Raw genomic sequence first — 11,208 nt, 5'->3', positions numbered from 1 at the left:
CAAAAAGGATCAATATTGTGAGGATTTGCTGTTTTGTTGTCTTATGTGATCGCAATTTGAATATCACACAACTTTTTTTTTTTTATTCTTGCATTTTAGCGATGATTCATTTATTAATTACTAAATAATACAAAACAGAGAAAGCGTTGAACCAAATTTACCTATAAATAATAATAACTTCATGAAAATGTAAGTAAAAAAAATTTTAAAAATCCAATAACAGCTGTAATTAGTAGAGAACTCTTATATTTCGTAAATTACAGTTATGACTCTCAGAGTTCCTGCATTGTAATCAGAATTTGTCTGATTGGTCTTCACAATGTCTTTACATGTACATTTAGTTGCTGTATGGTGTTCACCGCCGGCAGATTTATAATCACAACAAATCGGACCCATTCAGTACCTTTTCTTCAATTGATACTCAGCAATTTGAATAATAAATGAATACCTTTGCATGAATACCCTGAATTTGCAGTGAAACAATAATAATCACACGGTTAGAGATCAAAACCTTGTAATTTCATCCAGTGTGAGTTACTGAGTCGTCCCCTTTGATGGCTTACTTAAACAGCATAAACCGGTGGTTTTTCATTACTAGTTATGTGGTGTCATACTAGTGCATCGTGCTGTGTGGCTCATATTTAATGGCCACCCTCTGCCAAAGTAACAAAACCTGCTGAATAATTTGATGCATCTTGGAAGTATGACTGCCCTGTGACAGTTTATTTGTCATATGAGCAGGTGTGATGGACAAAACACGGCTCTATTCAGTGTTTAATTTGAAAAATCTTTTTAAAACAAAGTTCCCTCTCACCCACATTTTAGCCAGCAAATTATTCCATCAAGTCATATAAACCTCTGTTACTGTAACAGTACAGTTCAAGTATAGTTAATTTTCTACATGCTGCATCTTAATGGATATTTATTTCATTATTTGTATTTATTTGAGAGAATATTTATTTAGTTATTTTACTTATGTCAAAAGACATGTTTTTCAAAAGACAGAAAACCTCAGCATTAATTAAATGGTCATTATATTATTCCAGTTCTGCATTACAGTGAACTTACATAGTTTCCCTTTAAATATATTTCGGACATTTTGATAATTCCTGCTACATTTTGCAGAGGATAGTTAATGTCTTCATAAAAGTCTTTAAAAAACACCAATTTATTCTTCAAAAAAGGAAACGTTGTCCCTAATGATGTAAAGGAAATGAGCTGAATTTAAAAACTGTCTGTGGTGATGCTGATGACCTGCGGCTGCACTCTGTTCTTGTTACAACTGAAGAGCCAGGCTGCCCTCCTGTGGCGGTAGCGCTTAGAAAGCAGCACATAGAGCACAGGGTTGACACAGGGGTGCAGGTATTGGAGCAAAGTACAGATAAAGTAGAACATCTCCCAAGCCTGTCCATGACGATACAGTCCCATGTATACACACAGCTCCAACACGTAACCAGGCAGCCAGCACACTGAGAAGGTGGCAGCAGCCAAGAACACCAGGACGGAGGCTCGGCGGGTGTTCCTGGCACTGGACACTGACATTACAGGGCTCTTGTGGAGGAAAAGACCCAGGCGGACATAGTTGAAGGCAATGACCAGCATCGGAACAAAGTAGTAAAGTACAAACTGGCTTAGGACCACTTGGTAATGGTGCTCATGAATGGTTGGAAGGCAGAAGGAGAAGTTTGCCAGGCCTGGGCTCAAGCTCTCTTTGGTGGCAAACATTCGCAGTGGCAGGCTGATGAAGAAGCTAAGGGCCCAGACCAGGACAAACATGAGAATGACCAGGTCCATGTTGGGTGGCTGGTACGGGTTGGTGATGATCATGGCACGGGTCATGGAGACGGCACACAGTGAATAGGTGCTGGCCGCCAGGCTAAAAGCGAGCAGGAACTGGTAGACCTTGCAGGAGGTGTCGCCCAGAGGCCAGGAGTGGCTGACCGCAGAGTGCAGGGTGAAGGGGATGAGCAGGAGGGTGAGGAAGTCGGCCAGAGTCATGCTGAGGAGGAGGATGTCAAGGCGGTTCTTGCGTAGAGTGTTGTACTTTGCAAACAGGGAAAAGACCAGCAGGTTGGCACAGAGCCCAATGCCCAGGATCACTCCACAGGTACAGGCAAAGATCAGTCCATAAGTGTTAGGGATAGCCATTTTATCTGGAGCTTCACATCACCCTTTTGAGGGAGAAAAATGAATTACTTTTCATTGTCATTATTTGTTTGTTGATTCATTTAACAGGGACAGTGCACTTGTTGTTAGCTGAACTTGTGTTAGCCAAGAGGCTTTTCATCTAGTCCCTGAACAGATGTTACCCAAATGAAACTGAAAAAGAATCAAATTTAAACTGCTAATTCAATTATTATATGCATATGGTAATATTCATGTAAATATAAACATTCAGGACACCATTGTATTACATTGACAGGTGATATCTAAAACATGCAACACAGCACCTCATAATAAAACCTAACAAACAAATAAAATGAGGGAATTCAGTGGACTAAAAGACATCGTTGGTTTCTTATTGTAATTTTATTAGCAAAAACTCCTCACGTTTACTGGTTGCAGCTTTGTCTTTGGGTTGTGGATTTTTAAAGGAAAACATGTGGAGACATAATCTTGGGCTCATAATGTTTTTTTTCTTACAAATTTACAAAAATTAAATGAGAAAATAATCAGTTGATTCATAATGAAAATGACCATTACTCCTAGTAAAACAGGAGAATTACACAATATCATTAAATACTTTGCAAGGCAAACATTACATAACAATATGCTTATGAACAAAATGTCTATTGATTATTATTCTGACTCAACTTGCAGCTTTTTTCAGCTATATTGATTTAACATTAGAAACAAATTAATAGCATTATAAAATGGCAGCACTTCTATTATTTTGACAAACTCACCACTGTCTTTCATCAAAGCATCGTCCTCTAGCTCATGTTTGTGAGTGGACTACCCTCATAATGTAAACAGGAGTGTCCTCTTTTACTGGTGTCCATCCTGTTAAACTGGACTGAAGCAGGCAGAGGTGGCAGCCTCTCAGGGCTCATTACAAAGTGTGATTACTGAATGTGGAGGGAGGAAAGGCAAACATCACTCGCGTCAAATTGATTCTGGTTGACTAGGTTTAAAGAGAAACGGCCTCTCACCTGTTGCTGAGACAACTGTGACGTGCATCACCTGCCTGTTTTGGGATTATTGTCAGAGGATGTATTTGGATGTTTAGTTCTTGAGTCATTGTAAAACTCTCCTACCCCCTCAATGGAAATAGTTCATGAAATCAACATCCCTATCCTTGCCTCAGATTGACTTCTGCTGGGTCTCCTTTCATGCACAGGGAAATCCTTCCATCCAGGATGCAGCGGCGTCCTCTAGTCTTTGATCAGTCCAATAAAAAACGCATGCAATTTCACTCCCCTGGCTACCCATGGCCACCCAAATCAAATTCTAGTCACTCATACTTGCCTATACAGACTGACTTCTGGGTCTGCACCCATGTACTTGACCTCAGTCATACAGGTGTAATGCTCCTTCTCAGCCACTGCGTTCCTCTAAGAAACATCCTTTCACCATCCCTACACACAAGGAAATCATAGTCCAGACTGTTCTTGTTTGTGGTTCCCCAGTTGTGGAAGGAACTACTAAATCAGTACTTCCCCTAGGATTTTTTTTCAGGCCTGGTGGTACTCGCCACATAAAAAGACAGAATCGTGAGGCGCATAGAGCGGAAAAAAGGAGGTGCTGAAACTTTACTTTTAATAAAAATAATCACAGAAATAGTTAATTGCATAAAAATAAGCTGTGTAAGCTATGACCTTTGCAAAAATGCCTCATCGTGAACAGAGTAAGTATGATTCATTGCTGCACCATGGCATCATTATTTCATTGGCATAATTGTTTTGTGTTGTTATTGAAATATATTTTTGGGCCTGGCAGCCTGCTAGTCATCATAGGGGCAACCTGACCTGCTTGAGCTCATCTCTCCTGAGAGCACCTCCTCTCCTAACACCCCAACATTCCTTACTTGCACTTACTGTACACTTCTTTACCTGATCTCCTGCACTTTGCCCTATTGAACAGATTCAGTATAAGTTCTTAATTCAGTGTTTCTACTGTACTGAAGCTTTAGTGTTGTCCCTCAGTTGTTTGTCACTTTGGATAAAAGCGTCTGCCAAATGAGTAAAAGTAAATAAAAGTTGGTCACGCTCCACAGAAAAAAGATTCCGTCCATTGATTCATTCTGTGTTCCTCCCCTGCTCTGAAGATATTAATGTCTCTGTCCATTGTTGGATTGATTTCTTCGGTGTGAGCTGCAGGCTCCTGGCGGCAGCTTTATCAGGCTTTCCACAGCATTTATGATTATGTCAGCTAATGGCCTATGGTGTACACTGCTGCTCTTAGCACAGGATATAGCAGATGCTGATGCATTTGCTAACCCCTCCATTACCAGTTTCTGTGCCATCCAGTCGGCAGCTGTTAAAAATGCCACATGTTCTCAAGTGGGACATTAACAGCTGCACTGTGTTCTGCTTTTGCCGAAACCCATACAAATAAGGTTACAGGTCATGATAAAATATACAAGACTGAGCACAAAAACTAAAAGGAGGTTGACTTGCTGAGTTCTGAAGTATCTATACAAATCAAGCAATTTGAAGGGGTCATATTGGGCTCTTACAAATTATGGGTTTTCTTTATATTGTACCGACCAACCAAATGAAAATAATCATCAGATTATCAATAATGAAATTACAGTTTCAATCCTAGTCCCCTCCATATAGCAACTTCAGGTTTGTACAATTAAAATGGACTGTAAACAAGTAAGCACTCTATTGGCCCTGTGATGGGCTGGCGACCTGTCAAGGACGTACCCCTCCACCTGCCCAATGTCAACTAGGATTGGTTCTCGTCCCCTAAAACCCTTTAAGGATAAGGGTTATAGATAATGAATGAATGGACTAACAGAGAAGTACTACTCAAATTTTGGATGAAGGAGGGCAAGTTACACCTGAGACCACTAGTGCTTAAAATATGCACTCATAGGACAATAAGTTTTGTACTTGTCATAAATGATAAAGTGCATCACATTCATTTGACAGATGCTTTTTACCGACACTCATTGGGAGCAATTCAGGATTCAGTCTGGAGAGGAACCATCAGCTGCCCCATCAATGATTGATCCTCTTTACCAGATACGCCACGTCATATAAATGGTTCGACTTAATGAGATAGGACTGGTGAACAAAGACACCACAAATCAAAAATATTTCTAATGGCTACATTTTTAATGTTTTTATAACTGGAAACATGTACAGTATGTTCTCAGTGCAAGTGAAGAACATGAAATGAATCTGACGGTCCCTGACTGGGGCTAATTCTATAAAAATATAACCTATGATGCAGAATGATGAGAATGGGTTTGATGAAGCATCCAATAAGTTACAAGTCCATGAGGGATTTAAGGAGGGAGAGGAAAGCACGTCCATCAAAACAGAAACATCAAAATAAAACGCAACCACAAAAGAACATTTACAGGATATAACTAAAGTGCATTATGGAATTTAGTCAGCAGCACCATGATACATTCACAAAATAAATATACACTTTCAAAGTGAAATAAATTATGTCAGCACAGTTCAAACAGATGTATTAAATGAACAGTTTGTAACTGTAAGTCCATGATAGTCAACGGAGCCGAACTAAAGTAGACCACTCAGCATCCAGATGTTTGAAGAAACATTATATTCAGGCAATAAATACTTCCTTCTATGCTCTACCTGTGCACACTGTTTAGAGATTATAACATACTGTGTGCTTTGTTTTGAATTTAGTCAGGGCTAAAGAGGCGTGAAAATTATCCAAATAAATATGGACCTAAGAAGATGTTACGATGAAACTCCAGGATGTATGGGATGAGATTGCTTTAAAATGGTACACAGATAGCAAATATTATCATACAAGCACAGCCCCGGGCTCCTTATATGACTGTTACTGAGTCCGCTGTGGTTCCAGTCTGTCAGACCTCAGTCCAGCTGGAGTAGTGTCAGTATCTTAGTGCAGTACCATATAAAGGCTATTAGGAGTCTCTGAACCAAGCTACTGCATCCTTCATGGTTCCTTTGTTGTGATTGTGGTAGACCGTGCCCGCCTCCGCCTCTTGTCATTCTCCCTGCGCCGGCCTAACCTCACCTTTTTTTTCCGTTTTGTGGCCACTTTTAGTGGCTGGTCCTTATAAGCCAGTTCCTTGTTGGTCTCCTGGGGCAAGTTTGGGCCCTCTTTGTCCAGCCTGAATCTGTCAGGCAGGTTTTTGGTGGCCCCTGGGGGCTTTTGGTGTAGAGCATTCCCACTGAAGGTTTGGCTCGGAGTTCTACTTTGCACAGGTGGTGCTTGCTCATCGGCCGTGTGCACCTCCTCCAGCAGCTCCTGCAGCCACATGCGACGCTTGAACTCCTGCAAGGATCGGCCCTTGTCATGCATCAGCTGGGCGTGACTCACTGATCTCCTCCTTTAAACAAAGAAAGTCATCATGAGCATCATAAATGAGTTAAAATTCATAGAAAACATTTTTTCGTAGTCTGTTACAAATCTGCTGTGATATCTGTTCTGTAATTTCTAAATTCTGTCTCTGATACAATCAAATTAGTAATTTCTGAATTTTCCTATTTTAGATTTTTGTCCCTTGTTGTCTTATCATGCCAGACTGTGGAGTTGAGTTTATGTGTGGAGCAGTTAGGCTCCATTAAAAGCTCACAGTACAGTAAGGTGGCAGCATTAACAAGTTTCTGAGAGCCATCCGGAGTCTGAGCTTAAGACCCTCGAACAAGCCAGAGCTGAAACAGCAAAAAACCTCCTGTATCCTACTCAATCTATTCAGATCTGTTGTTTTGATTTCTAAATCAGGAAATAGGAATTTATTTGTGTATGCTTAACTAGCTTCTAAATATTCCTTCATTTTCACAATCCCATATTGCATACAATTCATTTATTTGTTTATGCTTTTTAAAATCAATGTTAAAAAATAACTCACGTTCTGCTACTAAGTGCATCAACTGGTCTCCCATCAAGAGTCACTGGGGAGCACAGCAAGAACACAGCCAGACTCCACTGATGAAGCAGGACTATTGAACACATCCTTAAGCCAAAGATCTGAAGAACACAAGTAACATTATATTAGTCACTTTTTTTTAATAAAGCAAATTTAATTAATCCAAATTTTGGTTTATGAATTGATACTAAATTCTTTAGTCATTTATTAGTTTATGTTGCTTGTGTAAAAAACAACAGTTCCTGAGTAGGTAAGATTTCTCAGGTGGCATAAACAGTTAAGAAGAGAGTTGGACTTACATGATGTAAATTGGTACAGTGAAAATCCACTAAAAGCTCAGTCGGCACGCTCTTTAGAGATGATCTTGTTGCAAAAATTAATTTACAAATCATTCAGAAAAATTACTCAGCCAAATGCAATTTGGCCAGTTCAAAACTTGTGTCCAGATCCATTGGTGTGAAGACAGCCTGGGGAAATCCCCCCGTCAGTGTGCTCCATTCATTTGCCTCCCAACAGTGTGTGTTGAGCTATTTATTTCTCCTCAGCGTCCCAATTAAAAGAGGGATAAAGATAGAAACCAGTAGCACATGAGCTGCAGAGCTGCAACTCCTCTCAGTCCTCAGCGGTAGTCTCACGGGCTCGTTCAGTCCAGCACTGTGAGCGAGCCTGTGTGAGAGAGGCACTGAGAGAAAGCCAAACTCCTCTTTGGGTGAAGATGCAGGCACTACCTTCGCTTGTACCCATTAACTCCAGTCCCAACACCCTCCCAGAACTCCCAACCCTCGCCTCTCTCCCCACAACCCCTCAACATACACCTGCTGTGACAAGAAGGTGGCGCCCACGCAGCATCCAATCCAACCTATAACAAAGAACATATTTACCATGGGCTTGGAAATTTTGGGATTTTTAATCTATTTCAAATTGCAGCAGTGTCTACTTGAAGTGTATGAATAACTCATTTGGAGGTCAGAAATGACAGGTGTGCACCAATGGAGGTAATCATTGGTTACCAAGCAGAGAGTGTACAGTATGAGGGGAGGGGCAGGGTTACTCCAAAGTAAACAGCCAGGCCAACCACTTTCCCAGGGGAGAATGACCATAACCTCAGAGAAACCTAACCCACAGCCTCTCATTGCAGACCTTTCAGTTCACCTCCACTCTGCCTCAGCAAACCAGCTAACCACCGAATGGTTACAGTGGGCTCTGAGGTATCTCTGATATTCGGCTAATAAGGAAAGTGGAGAGCTTTGCATTGAGGCAGCCGTACACAATCCCGAGTTCACTGTATGTTCAGGCACTGAGCCCAATATTTAAAGGGCCACTATGTAGGATTTAGAGGGATCTATTGGCAGAAATAAAATAGAATTAATAGTTATGTTTTAATTTGTGTATAATCACTTGAAACTAAGAATTGTTGTCTTTTTGGTATTTTAGAATGACCCCTTCATATGAGGAGGGGCCTCATCCACCATGTCGCCCCACCATGTTTCTACAGTAGTGCACGACGGACAAAGTAAAATCTTACAGGCGCGGAAAGTAAAGGGGCGAGAGGAAGGGTATTGGGTTGGTTGCAATCTGCAACATCACCACTAGATACCACTAAGACCTATAAATGGGACATTTCAAGAATTCAGCTGTGAATGTAACACATGTGCTAAAGGTCGTGGTCTAATGTAAGAGGTGACTCTGGAGCTACAAGTGAATGTATTTTTAGTATCACATTGATTGACAGAATACTACTTAACAAGTGTAGTAGTATATGTAACAAAGGGATGGCTGAATTAGTTTTTTCTTGTAAAGCTTTACAGTTGAACATGGTTAAAAAATTTGCTGAATTAACCTCACTAGTAGTTTTGCATATATCCCATATAAAGTTTTTTTTTAATATTTAAATTTAAATTGTGATTTTAATCTGGCAGTTCGCCCTGCACTTTATATTGTAATTGTATTGCTAAAATGGGAAATATGATTTTAATTTTGTTGTAACTTGATCAACGTAGAAATAAAATACTTAGTTTGTTGTCATATTGTACATTTTACGTGGAATATATGAGACAAGAAACTGAACTGAGGTGAATTTGTGACAGACATTTGTTCATAACTAACAAAAGAGGCTGTACCTGGACACAGCAGTGCTTTGAGCAAAAGTGCTAACATCAACATGCACACAATAACACTACTAACACGCTGTGAAACTGATGTCTAATACAAGACTCTGCCAATGTTTGAACTTATAAGTGAAGCCCATAAACTCTGCATGTTGTTCCACCTGAGGAACTCTGGGATCTTGACTCACACAGTTGGCCAGGTCTTTCCACAGCTCTCAGAGTGAGATGAATGAGTTGGTTCAAAGGGATCTCTGCCTAAATTATAATTGGACTTGAATGAAAAATAACAATTAATATGAAAATGGGTATTAGTGTATGTGTGCTCAGGTTTTGCAGGAGTCTGTGGTTTTAGTCTGTTTAGGTTCGGAAGCAGCTTGTTCTCAACCCAGTGTAAAGTTCCTGTGATTCATTTCTGAGTCATGACCCCACTTTTGGAAAACAATAGAACAACATGTGTTAATGAAGTTAGCACATGTTGTTGTGTATTTATTATGTCTCTGTACAAAATACCACAGGTTTTCCGCATGGTCTTAAAGTAAAAAAAGTCTTAAATGTCTTAAATTTATAAAAAATATAATGCAGTAGGTATTGAATATGTTTAGGTAGCTCTTATTATGGTCAATTGGATTAAGAGGACTTAACCTCTCTATGTCTAATTATGTTAATATTCATTTAACGCTTCTTACGTCACACTTAATAGTTAGTTTAATAATAAAAAGTTTTGTTTGTTTGTTTTTAGAAAAATGCTTTGGTGGCATGCATAGTTTGCAATGTTTCCATATGTTGCAGCTCTTAGATACAGATATTAGCACGCTGTAATAAAACTGCTAACAAGACCAACATTGAACTGATAGTCGACACCTCAGTCAGAATTTATTTCAGTACACTCCACTTAACTGTGGGAAAGACGATTGACACCTATTGTCTCAGCCTGTATTTAAGGGGAAAACGTGTTGTTTCCAGGCTTTTTCTCTACTCTTCATCTTATCTTTATTTACAGGGAAGTATTCTGGGACTCAGATATTCCTTCACATCCATGGAATTTGACAAAGGTCATAAATAACATTCATTATGCTCTTAAAAAGTCTGAAATTTAACTTGTTGAGACCAGCAGAAACCCTTTACAACTACCATCTATACTTATACTTTATACCTACACTCAATCTGCATTTCTCATTATCTATTATTCCCTATGTAGCTCAGTGTTTGTCTGTCTCTTGGTCAATCACAGATCAATATATTCTAAATATCCCCCCAGGGTGAATTGTGATCCCCCTTTTGATCCCCTGACTTTTCACATGTTTTTTTTTTTAGAATTTGTATTAATTCATTTTGTACCAAGGGTTTAGTGCTATAGAATGTTAACATGCTAACAAGCCAATCTAAAAATAGTGAACACGTTAAACATTAAACCTTCTAGATGTCAGCATGTTAGCATTGTCATTGTGGCCGTGTTAGCATGCTCATCTCAAACAATACTGCAGCCTCACAGAGATGGAGCTGCAGCCATGTACCTTTTTTCCATTTATTTTATTTACTTTTGAAACTATTGAATCTCTTTTTTAAAATCTTAGGTAAACATTGAAATAGATAAATGTTTCCACTGTAATATGAAAACACTGTGTCTTTGTCTATTTTAGGGATTTATTATAACCTTGTGTGCTGATCAAGATGAATACAGTCCATTCAAAGACCTGAGTCACTTCTGTGGTTACTGTACCTTCTCGCACTGTTTTACAGGATGGAATTACTTGCATTTCTCCTCATGAATAAAGCTCATAAATTATTTGTGTGAGCTGTGATGAGTAGTAGAATCACTTCAGGCGAGACTGCAGAGCAGTTGGTGGTAAATTACTTAAGAGAGGGCTCAGTATTTTACAAGCAGTCATGATTCAATACTGCAAGGGGTCCAGAAGGGGTTTGGGGTTGGGACAAATATATGGCAGACCCCCCTGCTGTCTCCAAAACTCAGCTTTCTTCTGTTTCCAACGTGTCTGCCCCAAACTTCCAACACTTTAACATTTGGTAGGAAAAAAATACCTCATCTGATTCCAT

At 39.6% G+C, this 11,208-nt stretch overlaps 2 protein-coding genes across 2 annotated transcripts; both read right to left on the bottom strand.

Moving 5' to 3' along the window:
• Window positions 1-1,224: 1,224 nt before the first annotated feature.
• On the bottom strand, window positions 1,225-2,262 carry LOC117763219 (galanin receptor type 2). Its single transcript, XM_034588179.1, has one exon. It carries the CDS (start codon window positions 2,146-2,148, stop codon window positions 1,225-1,227), a length of 924 nt encoding a protein of 307 aa, XP_034444070.1. The 5' UTR covers window positions 2,149-2,262.
• Window positions 2,263-5,275: 3,013 nt separating this feature from the next.
• LOC117763586 (parathyroid hormone-related protein-like) lies at window positions 5,276-7,750 on the bottom strand. The gene is made up of 3 exons (XM_034588818.1): window positions 7,345-7,750; window positions 7,028-7,146; window positions 5,276-6,505 (listed from the first exon to the last, which is right to left on the bottom strand). Exons 1-3 carry the CDS (start codon window positions 7,435-7,437, stop codon window positions 6,109-6,111), a joined length of 609 nt encoding a protein of 202 aa, XP_034444709.1. The 5' UTR covers window positions 7,438-7,750; the 3' UTR covers window positions 5,276-6,108.
• Between the last annotated feature and the right edge of the window lie 3,458 nt (window positions 7,751-11,208).

Source organism: Hippoglossus hippoglossus, chromosome 6, assembly GCF_009819705.1.
Source record: "Hippoglossus hippoglossus isolate fHipHip1 chromosome 6, fHipHip1.pri, whole genome shotgun sequence".
Taxonomy (NCBI): Eukaryota; Metazoa; Chordata; class Actinopteri; order Pleuronectiformes; family Pleuronectidae; genus Hippoglossus; species Hippoglossus hippoglossus.
The sequence above is the reverse complement of the archived record's forward strand: the minus strand, read 5'-3'. Positions and strand labels throughout refer to the sequence as shown.

Coding starts and splice junctions, on each gene's coding strand:
- LOC117763219 (XM_034588179.1), bottom strand. CDS start 2,148: ATGGCTATCCCTAACACTTATGGACTGATCTTTGCCTGTACCTGTGGA.
- LOC117763586 (XM_034588818.1), bottom strand. CDS start 7,437: ATGATTTGTAAATTAATTTTTGCAACAAGATCATCTCTAAAGAGCGTG. Junction 7,147..7,344: donor ACTGTACCAATTTACATCAT/GTAAGTCCAACT, acceptor TGTGTTCTTCAG/ATCTTTGGCTTAAGGATGTG. Junction 6,506..7,027: donor GATGCACTTAGTAGCAGAAC/GTGAGTTATTTT, acceptor CTTTGTTTAAAG/GAGGAGATCAGTGAGTCACG.